The sequence below is a fragment of the Manis pentadactyla genome, chromosome 5, assembly GCF_030020395.1.
Source record: "Manis pentadactyla isolate mManPen7 chromosome 5, mManPen7.hap1, whole genome shotgun sequence".
NCBI lineage: Eukaryota > Metazoa > Chordata > Mammalia > Pholidota > Manidae > Manis > Manis pentadactyla.
Genome location: NC_080023.1, coordinates 123,202,501 through 123,219,462, shown reverse-complemented (window position 1 = coordinate 123,219,462; position 16,962 = coordinate 123,202,501). Strand labels below are relative to the sequence as shown.

At 46.2% G+C, this 16,962-nt stretch overlaps 1 protein-coding gene across 2 annotated transcripts in view; it reads left to right on the top strand.

Annotated features, from left to right (window-relative positions):
• Positions 1–16,962, top strand: part of MAML3 (mastermind like transcriptional coactivator 3) — a 415,682-nt gene that overhangs the window by 390,522 nt on the left and 8,198 nt on the right. Inside the window, exons 3-4 of one of the 2 annotated variants that reach the window (XM_036929890.2) lie at positions 12,152–12,382; positions 16,407–16,488. In XM_036929890.2, coding sequence (XP_036785785.2) covers positions 12,152–12,382; positions 16,407–16,488 — 313 coding nt within the window. Of the gene's footprint in view, positions 1–12,151; positions 12,383–16,403; positions 16,489–16,962 lie in introns of both variants that reach the window. The other variant, XM_036929807.2, reaches the window with a different exon arrangement.

The window sequence follows — 16,962 nt, the reverse complement described above, 5'->3', positions numbered from 1 at the left end:
GAGGGTTTATGGTGTGCTCATTTTCTGGGCAACGGGGGTGCTGTGGCCATGGAGCGGTAGGGCCTCAGTGTGAAATGAAAAGGAGGCCACAGACACAGTCCACACCCGTGGATTTGGTGTGCTATTAAGGAATCAGTTGTTTGCCCATTTGTTTTGTTTGTTTGTGTTTTACCTGTGACTAAGTATGCTCTAGAGAATAATTTTCTGAGACCTGGGCACTGAAACTGAAACTACCAGTACAAGCTGTACAGTAGGGCACACCTTCAAGTGACAGGCGTGAGGCTCCAGTTCTTGAACCAGGTCTCTGAACTTACCTTCATCAGCAACTTCGGCAATATTGTCGCCTGTCCTTATCTGAGTCTCTTGGCAGGGAGTGAATCCAAGCATTACAGACCTCCTGAGGTTCCTCCCAGGTGTGTGTGCATCTACTGCAGGACACACCTGGGCTCAGGACCCTGAAACCTCTGGGAGGTGCTGAGAGTGAGCAGGACCCTGCTATGGCCCCAGATATCCCCCCGTGATAGTGCTGGGCTCTTCGGCCTGGGGCAGGGCCCCTCTGTGTTGTGAGGTGTGCCTAGATGTCTGCTCCCCAGGGATTATGTTTCCTAAGTAACAGGGACTCAGTGACTCCTCCCTTCCTTGGAAGTTCTCTATGACTGCATCAGAAAGGAGGGAAACAGTGGCCTTGTCAGCCTTTTATAAATGCTACTAAAGACAAATAAAGAGGTAGGCGGTCACTGGGCCTGTATAGAAAGTACTCCTCTGTAAAAATTAAGCCCTGAGAACCTAAGGTGAAGAAGGGACTTTCACCCTCACTGGCTCTTCGTGTGTGTCACCTAACAGAGCCCTGAGATAGACTTAAAGTTCAGTTTAGAGGTTTGTCATCCCCACCTCTCCACTCCTCAGCAGGTTTCCAGCCATTTATATTTAATCTCAGCTTCAAGAAAAGCTTTGACTGACATGGGAGGGATTTCCTTGTGCCTGATTGAGAAATTATCTATTCTTAAGATAGAGGGAGGATAAAGACAGGGAGAGAAGAAACTTAAGGGGGAAAATAATTAGTTGGACTAAGATAAAATAAACAAGTATGTGTATTAAAGAAATGGTCAAAAAGTACAAAAGACCAGAAATATGATCCTTTGTGCTAGGGAAGCTTTTCTCAAGTGATAAATACCCTGAGCAGCAGGTTAGAGCTCCCTGTCCTACTCCAACATTATTCACCCTCACCTCCTGTTCTGATTTTAACCTTCTGCGAGCAGTCACTGTGGAGAGAAGTGTTGGTTGTGAAAGCTCTTAAAGGAGGCATGTGGTTTTAGGAGCAGAAGCCTGTCTGTACGTCCTGTACATGGCCTAAAGGAGCTCTCAGGATCTGGCAGCATAGCAGAAGGGTGTACAAGGTCAGCTAGCTAGAGGGAAGATCAGCAAAAGAAATTTTGGCAGAAAGTGGGGAGGAGGGGAGCTTTTAAGGGGTATTGTAAGATCACACTTGGCTTAACTTCTGGTAGAAAGGAATAGGAAGCTGGTGATACACCCCAGATGTTTAAGCAAAAATGTTGATGCTTTTAGAAGGGATAAGTAGCAAAAGAAATCTGGCACATAGCCCCCAACTTAGAAGGCCTGTCTTGCTATTGTCAACAAGAGTGGGTTTATTCTTCACTAAAATGAAAATTTGTCACCTTCATTCTAGGAGCTAGTTCTGTAATTAGCTATCAACTTAATTTTTATCCTAAGCAAAAGGTGGCCATTTGTGAACAAGGATATTTTCCTCCATAAGGCAGAGGAACTGATCTGTCCCTTAAGAACAAATATGACATGAAAATACAGGCCCCATCAAAAGTTCCTAATTTCCTCAGTATCATTAATACTGATTATATGAGAGCAGACGTTTATAAACATAGTACTACGTTCAAGCACATTGAATCATGCTACCTGAGACAAGTTCTGGATGAGTGAAAAGTTTAAGATTTATGTGGGGCTGATTTCTAGTTGTTTCCAGATCCCTTATCCAGGTGATTGTGAGTGTGGTGTGGAGGGAGGAGCCGTGTTTACTGCAATGCAAATGTGATTGAGGAAACTCTACTCAAGTTCACATTTCTTCTAAGACTATTTTTATCCTAGTTTATCCCCAAATCTTTTCAAAGTTAACAGAAAACCTGGGCCATTTCTATTTTTTTGGAGTTACCAGGTGCATTTATAAAATGAAGAAATTGCCAAGTCGGAAAGAAAGAGAAGGTTGGCTGGTTTATATTTTTTAAACTATAGTGAGGTGTAATTATACAATTCAGAAGAGACATGAGACATGTGGAACTCATAAAGATTATTAATTCACAGTAGACATACAGCAGTGTACAACTTAAAGCCATGAAGTAGAAAGTATCTTTCAGTCATCAGAGTTTTTCAGGGGCCCTATATAATCTCTTGTGTGAAGAATATACCTGAAAATCTAAACTTGAGGATCACTGAGGGCAGAGGGCCCCCATCTGCATCTGCCTGTAGACCCTCCCTGACCCTGTGTGAACCCCTTTCCTAGATTTGCTTCCTCTAAGAACTAGGGTCTCCACCCAAATCTCTAAATATATAAAGTACCAGCTCCAGATTTCTAACTGTTACTCCTTTTTTCCCTACTTTCTGGCACCCTCCCCCAAGTCCCGGCCTCCTCGATCCCCACCACTGCTGCTGGCCTGGCTCCTGCTGCCTGGCAGTGGCCAGGGCAGCCCTCCTCGCAGAGCTTTGCCATCACACCTGGTTTGCCCAGACAGGTTCAGCAGGCAGAAAAGCAGCAGAGCCGGCTGATGGGCCACCCCCTCCACAGGTCTTCTGGAGGAAATGGGGAGAAGAGGCCCGCAGCAGACCACTTCCTAGGAGTGGCCGTTCTCAGCCACAAGGCAGAGCTCGCGTCCCTCAGCCAGCCTTCTGAGGTGCAGAGAGGAGGAAATAATGGAGGAAGGCCCAGCCTTCTCTTCACAGCAGCCCTGAAGCTCTGAGCTTTGCTTGCCTTCTTCCTGCCTTGTAGTGGTTGCAGCGGAGAGCTCCATTTGGCAGCAGGATGGTGCTCTTGGCTATAAATGGAAACACTGGCTGGTCTCCCAGTATAATACAAGATAGTCCTTGGCACCCCTTACACAATCTTTGCTGCAATGACTTCATTGGAAAGAGGGGCGGGGATAAAAGAGAAAGGTACAGTTTGGGGGAAAAGTAGCTCAGGAGAAAAACTCCTTCCAGCAGCTCTGCTGAAGGCAGCTGAGACTTCTTCCTCCCTCTCTATTTTTAAGTCAAGGAAAGAAAAGCAGCAAAAACATGGGTAAAAAAACGCATTCCTGGAGCAGCTGCCAGCAGCCTTCAGATGGGGCAGATGCTGTGTCCCAAGATGCTCTGTGGGGCAGGTCACCTGCCCTTGGGCTGGGGTGTTCTTACAGCCCTCAGAAAAGGCAGTGATGGTGAACAATGATTTTCATTCATCATTTGAGTTCATAAACTGAAGGTCGGGCAGGTTCTGGTCACGCACTGCCGCTTCAAGCCTAGAAAGGAGAAAAGCCAGAGAGAGCAGGGTGGTGCTACATCAGGAAGCTTATCCAGGTGGATCAGAGGATGCTTGGAAGATGGTCAGTGCCCCTCAGAGCCTCTCAGGCTTGAAAGCTCCATGTGGAAGCAATGAAAAGCTGGCCTCGTTGCTGAACCTGTCCCAACCCCAGTTTGTTCATGTTCATGCATGTCCAGGTCTTGAAGGGAGACTTGCCACTTGAGGATGTCAGTTGCACACTCCAGGTGGGCTCAGGTGGCCCTTGTGCAGACACATCAGGGCCCCTCTTGAACTCACTACATTCCATTTCATGTATGTTTAGACCAACTATTCTTAATAAGGGTTTTTTTCAGTGGCAGTGGAGCAGGCTGGGGTAGGGGAAGGATTGTAGTATAATTTAATGAATCCTCTAAATGTTGGCAATTCAGGTTGTTTTTATTTTCTTCTACTCTAAATCACTCAAGCCCTTCAAGATAAATCTTTGTACAAAGTTATGAATATTTCCATGAGATGAGTCCTTAGAAGTGGAATTTCAGGGTCTGATATAATCAAGCCTTTGATCACTCTGCCCCTCTGCTCTGGGAGCCATTGCCCTCTTGTCTGCCTGAGCCATCCTGAGCCATCACTTCCTCTGAGAAGCCATCAGTCCCTCCTAGCCAAAGTCAGGTGCTGTCACCACTCGGTCCCAGTGCGCTGCTGCCTCCTTGCAGAAGACCCAGTGACATGGCTTTATGACCCCTTCTCTGCAAACATACCGTCAACTGCTCAAGAACTAGGGTATCCTCACCCCTCATCAGAACTTTGGAATCCCTGCAAACAAGCAAATGGGCCCTTTTTCTTTTCTTTTTGTCCTATTTTCTTTGTTGGGGGGAGGGCAATTTGAAGACTTAATTTTTTAGAACATAAATTTAAAAAAATAATACTCAAAGTATAGGTTCATAGTAGAAAATTTGTTAGTATAAAAATCACTTGTAATCCTTGTCTAACATGATTAAGCTGTGACTACTGTTTTAGAAACTGCTTTTTTTCCCCCCTTTTAACTGTGTATTGTAGGCTTTTTTCTACGTGATTAGTCTGAGAAGGCATGATTTTTATTGGCTGCCTAGTACTCATGGTATGGATGTACCATAATTTATTTAATCAAGCTCCTATTGTTGCACACTAATGAACTTTTAACCAATTTAGAGTTGCTTTGGTGGTGGAATTAATCACAACAAAGAGATCAAAAGGACTCTATAATTTACATCAAAGGCAGAGGAAAAGCATAACTCTCAAAGTTGTGTTTCCACTGGAGAGACCTATGGTAACTATGTTCAAAGCACTGATAAGGACAAATGGTATTTTTGTTGTTTTTACCCCCAGGTCAGTCCTTGAAAGCCTGACCTTCCTGGGGCAATGGCACTCTCCCATCTTGCCCAGGACTGCCAACTTTAACCCTTTCTTTCCTTCAACGGAGTCCCTATTCAGTTAGCTCTGAGCAGCAGTCCATTATTGGGCCATCTTTCTTTCTCCTCTTCAGTCATACATGATATTTAGGCTGGAATTCATCATAGTTCAGCTCAGCCAACATTTATTCTGTTGCAGCTGGACCTAGCTCTGTGCAGGATGCTGGAAGACTCATATATAAACGCGCAGACCTTGCAGGGATGTTGCCATAACGATACATTATCCTACCAGAAAATTATAACTTGTACGTATTTGGAAAGTTGGAACTTTCTACCTCTCCTGTGTTACTGAGGAAGAAACAGTGGTACAGTTATGTACATAACATGACCATGAGCATGGAAAATGTATTCTTGCACACAGGGAGAAGGGGAAGCTGGGAAGAAATACAAAAACACATTAAAATATTAACATGGTTACCTTTGAGTGTTGAGTGAATATTATCTTTTTATTTTTTACTTTTTATACAACATTTCCAAATTTTCCCAGTATGGAAATATCAGGAGAACATGTATTTTTTAAACAGTCAAATGTCTGGATAGGAATCTATTCTGCTCATTGAGAACTTAGAAAAAAAGCTAAGTTTAAAGTCTCAGTCCTCATTATTTTAGGAGTCAATCTAGAACCAGAAGCACAGCACTTTTCTCCCTCTGTCTTTCTAGAGTTGTGTGGTCAAGAGGTTATAGCAATAACAGACTAACAACAAGCTATTTGTTGTATGGTCAGGGTATGCCAGGCACTGGACCCATGATGGAGCTGAGTTTCTCCCCAGGGCTGCTGAGTACCCCCAACGTAAACTGCTCCTTCTTAAAGGCTGAACAAAGAACTTGGCTGAGCCCTTTTAGCAGGCTTAGCATTGGGTCCTAAGTAACCACCATTTCAGTGCTAAAAGCTTCCTAAACTGGCAAAATGTATCAAAACTCTTCTTGGCGACAAAACAACCACACTTCATAAAACAAACTTTTTTATCCAACCTTTCTCACTAATCTGCTGAAACAGAGGAGTTTATATGGGGTGGGCCCTGTTGGGCTCAGCTATGAATTTTTTGTAAGCATCTCTCCAAACGCACAGTGAAAAAACATTCTGGACAAGGACACAAAAAGTCTGTAGAAGCCACCAACCTGAAACCAAGTTTCTGCCCTGACACTTGATTAACTTCAAAGAGAATTCTAATTTATTTTGTTACTTCCTTCCACTTATGTTCGAATGGTCTAATCCTATGCCCTTTCTTTAAATGTTGAAGTTGATACCACAAAGGAATTCTAATTTGGGGTGTAAGGCAAAACATAAAAACTGATGTATATTTTTGTGCTTTCGGTTTCATCCTTGGATCCCAGTAGAGTTTCTACCTTTTTATTCTATGCCCATTCCTCTCTCCCCACACCCCACCCCATTTCTCTTGACTCCAGAGGCCTCTTGGGTGGTCTGCTCAATTTAGACCAGATGCATGTTATGGTCAGTGGAAAAATCAGAATCCCGAAGACATCACAACCAGCTGTGGGACATCAGACAAGGTACTTTACCTCTCAGAGACTCAGGGCTTTTTTCATCAACACAGTGAGTTTAATTTCACATGTGAAAGCACCTAGAAGGGAACTTTGCATACAGTTGGTACCCCATAGGTGTTAGTTATCTTCATCCACTGTTGCTTTCTGGTCTTCTCTGTGTTTGAAGACCTTTTCCAACCAGAACACTTTCCTCAAATCACAGCTTTCCATAGTTCCACCTTGTAATCAGAGCTGAGGATTCTGGTGGTGTTTGATGCTTCTTCCTTGAGCAAGGGAGCTTACTGACCTCACTGCCATCTCAATCATGGCTGTTCCTCAGCCTCCACAGCAGTTGCAGGAGTACTGATCTTCCTGGAAGAATCATGGCCATGGGCTTCATTCAAAATTCTTGGGTTTGCATCGCCCAAGCAACTGTCTGAAAATTTGAGTTTTGTTCCAAACACACAAGAATTTGCAATAGAAACATAGGCAACTTAGCACTCTGACTTGCTTTTGAAAGTGCAGTGTTTGCAATCTAATCTGGACACAGCTCAGATGCCCCAAGTTACCAAGGGTGCCCATAAACCAGGATTATTTGCCCCAGTGATTCTCAAACTGTGGGACATCATAATTACCTGCAGGGCATGTTAAACTGTTCCCATAGGTTCTGATTCAATAGGCCTGGGGTGGAGCCTGAGAATTCGCTTTTCTAACAAGCTCCCAGGTGATGCAATGCTGCTGACCTGTAACCACACTTTGAGAACCCCTGATTTAGCCCATTATTGTTCTAAACTGCCCAGACTGCAAGTGGGAGAGGCTTTAGTATCTGCTTATCCATTTTTTTTTCTGTAGTTCTTCCATCTCCAAAGTTTCCGTTGTCAAAGGAGGAGTCTTATGAATATAATTTTCATTCCAGGAGGTGGGGACTGAGACCAAGAGGTCAGATAGCTTCCCCAGCCTCAAAATGCCAGTTCACCACCCTGAGCCTCTGGGAGTCACAGCCAGATGCCTCCATAGAGCCGGCAGTGGGTGTCCATGTGTCCTGTGTTGCTCCCGGACATGAAACTGCTGAACCCTTTCCCAGCATGTGCCATGTTCTGTGTGAAACATTAGCTTCTACCTTTGAAAAGACTTCCTCCTCCTGAAACTCAGAACTCGAATAGGACCTTTGCAGGAGAAAGCCTCTGGATATTTGGGAGAGGTTGGACCTAAAAGTCTCTTGGTATGCACAGAATCTAAGCAAATTTTGGTTTGAGGTGAAGATTGATTTAATTTTTTCAGTTACTTGCTCTAGTCCAGTGTATGCGAAAAGTACGATTTATTTTCTGTAACATCCTTTCTGTTATGGCTTTTTTTTTTACTTTTTCCTACTGTGAATAACAACCCAGCCCCCGCCCCATGCCCTCTGCTCTCACTTCCTCCCCGGCCACGGGCATACACGGTGGGGGCGGGAAACGTGCCCCGGAGCTGGCTACGGGTTCATGAGCAGCGCGCTGGCCCGGGACACCCGCAGCCCCTGGGCGCCCAGCTCCCGGGCCGCCTGGCGGTTCCTTTGTTAGGGACACCCGCGCCCAGACGCGTCCCCCTGCCTGCCCGCTCCGCTCCCGGCTGCTGAGAGTGCCCTTAAGGACTTGTAAGCATACAGGCTCGAGTGGAGAGGCTAAATTACGCCCCAGGGGTCTTTTTAAGTGAAATCCTAAATTTCATTTAGGCTGTTCGTGGGCCGGGCGATTGCCAAGGCCGCGCCGTTGCTCGCGTTACGCGCCGGCTTTGTGCAGCCGGGGCGGCAGGGCCCAGCGAGCCTCCCGGAGCCTGGGTCCCGCCACTCTCCTTCCCCTCTCCGGCCGCCCCCGCCCCCGCCCCCAGCCTTTCCGTTCCTTCCAGGGCCTCCCGCCCGCACCTGAGAGCTGCCTGCCCTCGGCTGGAAGAGAAGTCGGTAATAAGAAACCAGTCGAGTGTCAGTCGGAGAAGGAGATAACCCCAGATACACGGCAACGGAGAGAGAAGTCATTTTGTGCAAAGAGGGCCTCGAGTCACCAGGGAATTCCTGGATTGTCTCAGGCTGTCGTGTGTGATGTCCATCACGCCGTGCGAACACCATCTGCTCGGTATTATGCTCTCAGTTGCCAGGCTACCTGCTGTACGCAGTAACACTTGACTGCCTGGCTCCACGTTCGCTGCGTTGGCCCAGACGCGGGGCGGGGGCCCGGTGGGGGGACCGAATCCTGATTAAGCCATCTGCGAGCCGTGGGGGGACCAGGCTGGAAGCCGGAGGACCGGGCTGACACTACCATCTGCTGGGCCAGAGGGAGAACAGCAGCTGCTCTGGTCCCCACGATGAGGAACGCCTGGAAAGGTTGGAGCCCCTGGGCGTCCTCCAGCCAGTTCACCGCAGAGTCCGGTCACGCCAGTCCCTTCGCCGCCGGCAGCCCTTTGTGATCCTCTCTCCAAGGAACCAGAGCTTTTTGGTTAGCCGCCAGCAACTCCGGCCCCTCTCACCAAACACTACGCATGTTCTTGAAGACACTTAAGAGAAATAAAGCTTCCCCGCGCACAGATTTATAAATAAACAGCTGCTTGCTCTTGGGAGATATTTTTACCACAGCTGTTTTTTTGAAGTAGGAAACTGTCTCGTTGGAGGAGATAGGGTATTTTTTACACCTCCTACCGCTCTTCAGCCCTTAGAAAATTGCTAAGATCTTTTTTCCCTGGAGACATGAAAGTACGTTCACTGATTTTGCTTTTTTTCCCCCCTCCCTTTATTTTACTGAAAAGTGAGAGGCTAGGGGGGTAATGAAGATCTGTGTAGTCAATTGAATTTCTGAGGGAGAGACTGGATTAAGATTCTTGGTAGAAGGTAAGGGAAGTGTTGGGCAGGGGATCCGGTGGAGAACAAGCCAGTAATTAAAGCTAAAAATAGTGCATCATTTGGCTTCAAGGCATTTATCTGACGAAAGCTCAGCCTGGTTTTCTTTAATTGCATACACAGTGTGTCCCCTCAGAAACAAGAGCAGTGGTTGCAATCCTGAGATTCGACCAACTTGCTTATGAAGCCCTCTTAGACTGGAGGTTAAAAGCCACCGTGTAATAAAATGAAACAGTTAATGGCCTTAGCCAGCTCAGTTTGTAAGGCAAGTCAACAGATGCAGATTCAAACTTTAGAATACACACCTGAGGCTGGGGCTCTAGCCCACTTACCCGTTGTTGAATGCAGCAAAGCTTGTTGGGGAAGTCAGAAAGGGGCATCAGCTAGATTCATGGATATTTTACATGGAAGGCAAACCTTTAAAAATGCACATAGCTCTCCTGCCTCTATGTCTTCAGGTCTTCAGTGAGAAATCTGAAAGTAAACCATTTGGGAGAGAAATACTGGGGGTAATACATAATACTGGGAAGTCATAACTATCCCTTTAGGAAGGTTTTCTCCCACTGTGCTTTTGAAGTATTTCGTTTAGTCCCAGGAAAACGGCAGCCCAAAGTGGTTGGCTGTGTCAACATCGTCACTTCACTTGCCTCTCCCTTTCTTTCCTGGTGGAGAGAAGGCTGGGAAAGCAACTCCTTAGTACTTACTAAACACACATTACAGCTCTGATCATGTGCCCCACACATGTCATGCAGGACAAGAATATCTCAAAGTGCCCAAAGATAAACAGGGCTAGACCAGACCAGCCCTCTCAGAGAATCGAACTGAAGAAAGCTGTCTTCTCTTAGGACTCATTTTCTTTCCAACTCTCTCCTACTTATCAAAACCGGTAAATATCAAATATTCTGAAATACAGAGAAAAAATACTGTATATTTGTATTGTTGCTGATTATACTTCAGTACAAAATTCATTTGTTAAAGTGTTAACTTAGTCAGCCATTGGTCTCTAAAAGGTGGCAAAAAACAGTTTTATCTCATTGGTAGGAAGGGCTTGGAAAACAGGAAGTTTTGGTGGGGAGCAAAGACTGAAATATCTTCACCCCTGCAGGGTGTTTTTATGGTAACAAAGTTTCCTGGCATTTTTTAGTATAAGGTCTTTTTTAACCAATATTTCCTAGCTCTCTACCTAATAAGTGTCTATTTACAGAGAAAATACACAGAGACAAAAGGTTTTATTAACTTCAACAACAGTTACATTTGAAAAACAGAACACAGTACATTATGGGGGCATATATTTAGTCCTCAGACAATTCTTAGGTGCACACTTGGCCCCATGGACCCATGGTCTGGGAAGGGCCTGGCCCAGTGGAAGGAATATGTGTTCTGGTTCTGCTAGTCTGGTTCTTCCATTTACTAACTATGACCTGGGCTACTTCACTAAGTGACCAGAACTTCTCGGACTTTTCTTTCCTGGATGAGAGGAGTAATGGTTTTTGTTTCTTTCTTCATTTCGCTTGTTTTGTTTGGGTGGGGGAGGGAGGGAGGAAGAGCCGCTGAAGGTGCACTTAGGGTATCTCACAGCTAGAAAGAAAAGCATGAATGAGCACCACACAAGAGAGGGAAGGGGGTACAGCAGGCTCAGGCTCTGGGAAATAGAATGCAAGACTATGTGCCTAGGAGGGACAGAGATCAAATTCACTATATATTTTCAGAGGAGATTGCCAGCATTACTGACTGTATACTGAAGAGGTAGCAAAGCAAAAACAGAAAAAAATGTTAAAACCCAATTCGACTGGATAAAAATATTTTTAATAACTATAGAGTTACATTAATTTCTTATGATTTGTCTCATAACCATGCCTCACAATGTGACTATATATGTCTTTACATGTGTGACCAATTAATCTGTGTGTGTCAGACACCAGCTCCTCTATGTTCAGATTACTTGAAACTTGAATGAATTAAAAGGAACATTTCTGTAATATGTTCAGACAATACTTGCCATTACCAGGTGTGCTTGGTAAAATAAACAGGAAAGGAAATGTCTAGAAACTGAATCCTATGGTCACACCCCTTCTTTTCCCATCAGCTATTCTTCCCTGGTCTATATTGGCCATTACAAACTTCCCCTCTTAGCACTGCTTCCAAGTAGTCATGTGGCTGTGTGTGAGCAGATCCCTCTTTACCTTCATTTGACTAACACATAATTATAGAATCAAGAGACCCAGTTCAGTCCCCCATGCTTAAATCATCCCAGACATACGAGACTCAGTTACATTATTAAAGATGTTGGGAGATTATGTGTCTTTGGTCAGTGTGACATGTTACTATTTCTCACCATCAACAACTCCCACTAGCAGGATTTTTTTTTTTTTACATATGTCCAAGCTGCCAAATGTCACAATTAATTTGAATTCAATCAAATAGCAGATCTGTTGATTAATAAATTCCAGCAGTCTTCTATAAATGTCTCTCCCATTAGCTAAGAAGCCCATTTGGGCCAGGTAGGCAGTAAGGATTAAGAGGTAAGGTTGGGCTGTGCCATTCTAGACTTAAGGTGAGCCCAGCTTGAGGGCTTTATTCCCTTTCCTTTAAAGGAATGCAGACTGTCCTTGTTCCTTAACCAGGCCCTTCGAAAATAGGCGGCCTTGGACTCAGGTCTCCCAGAGCCATGCTCCATTACTGCCCCACTGTAGCCTCTCCAGATCCACTGTAGTAAGGCCAGATTTGAGACCTCTTAGTTACTTTCACGTGCTACTCAGGACCCCTGAGGGCCTCTGCCCCACGCTTCCCTTCAAATGTGGAATCGCAGCACTGTCTTCTCTTCCCACCCTCCAGGAGCATCATCCAGTGGCGCTTCCCCGGACCGCGGGTCCTGTGCAGTCCTCCGTCCCGCCGGGCTCAGGTGGCCTGGTCTCTGGGGCCAGTCCCACCGGCCCCGGCTTCCTGGGCAGCCAGCCCCAGGCGGCCATCGTGAAGCAGATGCTCCTTGATCAGCGGGCCCAACTGATGGAACAGCAGAAACAACAGTTCCTGCGGGAGCAAAGGCAGCAAGTGCTGGCCGAACAGGTAACAGGAGGCCGCGCAACTCCTATCTGCCGGCGTCCATCCAGCACCCACCGCCTGTGGGCCCCGCAGGCGTGTCCTCTGTCCAGGTGCTCGCAGTCCAGCATTTCCCTGGGTCACGGAACAACCTGCAGCATTTACAGCTTCCCCGTAGGCCCCTTCTTAGAATGAATTAGTTTGTTCTTCAAAGATAGGCGTCAGCCAGCAGTTTGAGGGCCCGTTTGCCACGGATATTTTTTCAATTACAGGCAGACTCCTGTCCTCTGGTTTCTGATACAGGGCTCTGTGTAGTCAGCATGGGCAGAAGGAGGGCTGCCTCACACTCTTTGTAAACTCCAATATTTCTAGCATGAAGAGAAAAGAAAATAATTCCAAGAACTTTGTTTCTTAGAGAAAAGTGTCAGGAGGGATTGAGGAGCATTCTACAGAACTGGTCATGAACAGTAGAATAGAAACAGGAGCAAAATAATAGGGCCACAGAACTACATAGAAATCTGAACTCTGGGTCAAGAAAAGGTGCAAACTTAAGAAAATTCCCAATAGCTTTCAAAACAGCTCAGGAAATCTTTGAGGTAAAGGAAGGCCTAATACAAATAAAGCTCTATCTTAGGCATCTTTGTCCACCCTTGCCATATAATTCCTCCAGCTCTGAAAGAAAGCTTCCCTGTGGGCTGCTCTTGAAGGTTTCAGTGCATTTTGTGTTTCAGGACGCCCCTGCCTGATTTAATATTATCCCAGGAAAGGCCTGAGGCCTTCTACAAGAGATCCTTAGATGGCCTCTGTGGGGGTCTGTACAGGGCATCTCTCTCTTTATTATAGGAGTTGTGAGGTGGTCATATAAGGCTCCAGACCCAACAGAGCTCTGCCCCACAGTGACCCTCCTTCTAGAATGTTTCTAATGCAATCAGGATTTTGGAAATTTATCAAGCATCCTCCACCATACACACACACACACACACACACACACACGATTCTGTGTGGGACACAGGCATGTTCAGGTCCCTGCTAACCAAGAGCACCCTTGGTCACAGTTCACTTGTGTTGCCTTTTTTTGCTGTTGTTCCTGAGCAGCTATGTAATTATCTCCCTTTTTGCCAAGGTCAGTCAGCCGCCTGGCAGCTCTTGTACAAACCAACCTCTGTCCCGCTCACCCTGCATAAGGCGCGTGACAAGGAGCCATGCTAATATCTCTCAGGCAGTGATAAATGGAGCTGCTGAGGGAAACTGGGCTTTGTAAATTCCCTCCTCAGCCAGTCCCGGGGATGTTCAGGTGTGCCTGGAGTGATGGCCTTTGATAAGTGTGCTGCGACCATGGCCCAAGGGGACAGACTGATCAGGCAGAACTCAGCTGTGCCAGCCCAGGGGTGTCCCTCTCCGGCAGGTCAGCCAGAGCCTGGGGAGCAAGGAGGGAGGCCTAGGAGGAGAAGAGCTGCTACAGGATGGCACCCACAGACTGGGAGGTGAGAGAAAGGGGGACCCTTCAGTACCCAGGGCAGAGAGATACAGGGCTCCTTGGAAGAGATAGGGAAATGGGAAATTGTGAAAAATGAGTATAAAGTTCCTTAGCAACTGTGCATCCCAAGAAATGAAGAGGAACCAAGGAAAGAGTAATTTTACTGCTGGTCAGAATGTACCCCACCTTTTGCTTGTGGTATGATTTTAGAAAAATCACTGAGCCTCTCTCTTCATCGGCCAGCTTAGGTTTTAATAATTCTCCAGCCACTCCTCCTATTACTTTTCTAAGCATGACACGGAATAATGTGTGTAAAATCCTTTGGAAACTGCACAAATGTATGTGGGGACCTGTCACATGACTGTGGTGTCACAGGATGTGATGCAAGAGCTGCAGCCATTCGTGCCAGCCATTCTGTGGGACTAGGCAGGAGTGAAACTGAGAGACTCTGCTGAAAAAACTCCTGTCAAGGTAGCAATCTTACCTGCACCTGGAGACAGAGCCTATTGATGCAGGCTGTCTAGGGGTCTGCAAGTGGTAGGCTGTCAATTTTTTTGTTTTGCAAAGGAATATTGTCATATCAATGCCAAGCTGATTTTCTTGGTCTCTCCAGTAGCAGTGAAAGTGTCCTTACACTTTGGATTGTGAAAACAGCATATTGGAGACACTAGTGTTTCCTGAAAGGACATGTGAGGGAAACCCCAAGGATTTGGGGTCTTTTCCATCTTGGAGACTTTGAAATGATTCTCAGATAGAAATCAGAACAGAGCAGGTTGAAAGCAGGCGTGAATTGGCATGTGGTGCCTTATTCTCAAAGAGCACAGAGCATGTCGCCTCTCATCCATTCACAAAGGTTCAACAGGACCTAGGATTTTAGATCTGATAGTAACCCTGGAGATTATGAGTCCCTTATGTTACATATGAGGAAATTGAGGCCAGGTTGCTTATGTGATTCATCCGAGACTGCAGAGCTCCAGCAAGACAGAGCCAGGACTGGAACTGGAGCTGCGCCTGACCCCGGCACAGGCCACCTAGGGCTTATTCTCAGTTGTAAGTGGGACAGTTGAATTCTTACATCATAGGAAAGTTTGGCTGAGGAGAAGCTTTTAAAGGCTCAGTTTAACAACGCCCTTACATTGCTGCCTAAATGATTAGAAAGGCTTCTTGTCTACACTTTATCTACACAATTAATTAATTTCAACAGTCTGATGCAAACCATCACGGCAGGTGCCCCAGGCTGGGGTGGTGGCTGCCAGAGGGCTGGCTGGCATTGTCAAGAAAAAGGGGAAAAGAAGAAAGAAAAAACAAATTATAGAGCTGCCCAGGAACAAATCACAAGAAAAAGCAGAAGCAAATCCATGTGTCAAGAAGATGTCCGTGTGTGTAATTTTTATAATGAGCCCTCTAATGGGCGGGGCCCTTGTCACATGTTCTTCATGGCCCTGCAGACAAAGGTGCTTATTGAATGTTTAGCGGCTGCAGAAGAAGGTTCAGTGACATGCCAGAGGTCACGCAACTACTTGATGCCGGACCAGAATGGTAAAGCCCCCTTCTCTGCTCTCTCCACCTCACTCTTGTATTCTTTTCCCTTTCACATACAGCCCATCCAGGGCATTGGTAAGAGCGCCAGCAGAGCTGAATCCCCGTGAGTGGAAGAAGAAAGACTGAATCGTAGACCTCCTGGCTTCTTATGTGGAATCCCATGTGGTTTCCTCAAGGCAGTAAATGCTGTAAATTTTATTTGTGGAGATGTATTTTACAGGCAGTGTGGCCTCATGGGAATAAGAGTAGCATTTTTTCTAGCCCCTGAGAATCCTATCTTCCTCCACCCCAAGCATCTCTTTAGGTCATTAAAAATCAGTTGCTTGTCCCTTTGAGCTGGGTCCCCACGGCACTCAGAAAAACTGCCAGCTGATGTTGGAAAGTGACAGTCAAACCTGCCTCCCTCAGTACACATTCCTCACAAGCCAGCAAGTTCACACACCAAAAATGCCACTGGTTGACCAAATGATGTGTCCAAGGATGTGCAGAGCTGAAGTATTTATGACAGCCAAATGCTAAAAACACTTTACATGACCCTCACTAGCAGAACGGGCAAATGAGCTCTAGTATATTCATACAGCAGAACACTCTTCACTGTGAGGAGGCACAGACCGCGAGGGCACACATCACACGGGTGAATCTCATAAGTGTAAGGATGGATGCAAGAAGCCAGAGACCATCTCAGTGCATTTACATCAGCACAAAAGCAGACATAGCTAATCTATATTGTTGGGCTGGGATGGTGGGCCCCCAGGTCAGAGGAAAGGTAATGACTGGAATGGGTCATGAAGGGCTCCTCACAATGTTCTGTTTCTTCATCTGGATGCTAGTGACCAGAAGTGTGTTCATTTTGTAAAAACCCATCGAACTTAACATTCATGCTTGTGCCTTGCTGTACATAGGCACGTCACTCTGCAATACAAAGTATTGTTTTTGAAACAAAACTGCCTTCCTCCAAAGTACCCAGATGTTTAACTGCACACTGCCTGCCCATCTCATCCCCCACCCTCCTGTCCCCTGTTGTTCCAGCAGCTGCAGCAATCACATCTACCCCGGCAGCACCTCCAACAGCCACGGAACTCATACCCAGGGCAGCAGGTCAATCAATTCCCAGGTGAGGCCTGTGCAAACCTGTTCCTTTTGGGAAGCATAAGGGAATGATGTTGGCTTCTGTGCTGTGTTGGTGTCCAGGTAATATTCAAAAATTTTAACAACTGAGGGTGCTACCCAATCAGAATGCATTCCTGGAGGCCCCCTGCTATGCCCAGAGCTAACCTTTTTGTAGCCAGGTGACAGAGAGGTCCTCATGGGCCCAGGGTTGGGGTGGCTATGGGGTGGGGCTGGATAGCTATTTTTTATTGAAGAGGTATTTCAATAGTTTAACAGTGCCTGTTGGTCCAGTATCAACCCTGATTATGCCTGGATCATCATCTTAGTGACCTCGGAGGAAAAGTCCTGCACCACATGTTTCTTGCTAATCCCAGCAGGCCACCTGCCCAAAGCCCTCACTTCCAACAACCGAAGTAGAAGTATCTGACTAGCAGTGACCAATCTCTGCTGAACAGAGAAGACAAATTGGGCCTTGAGT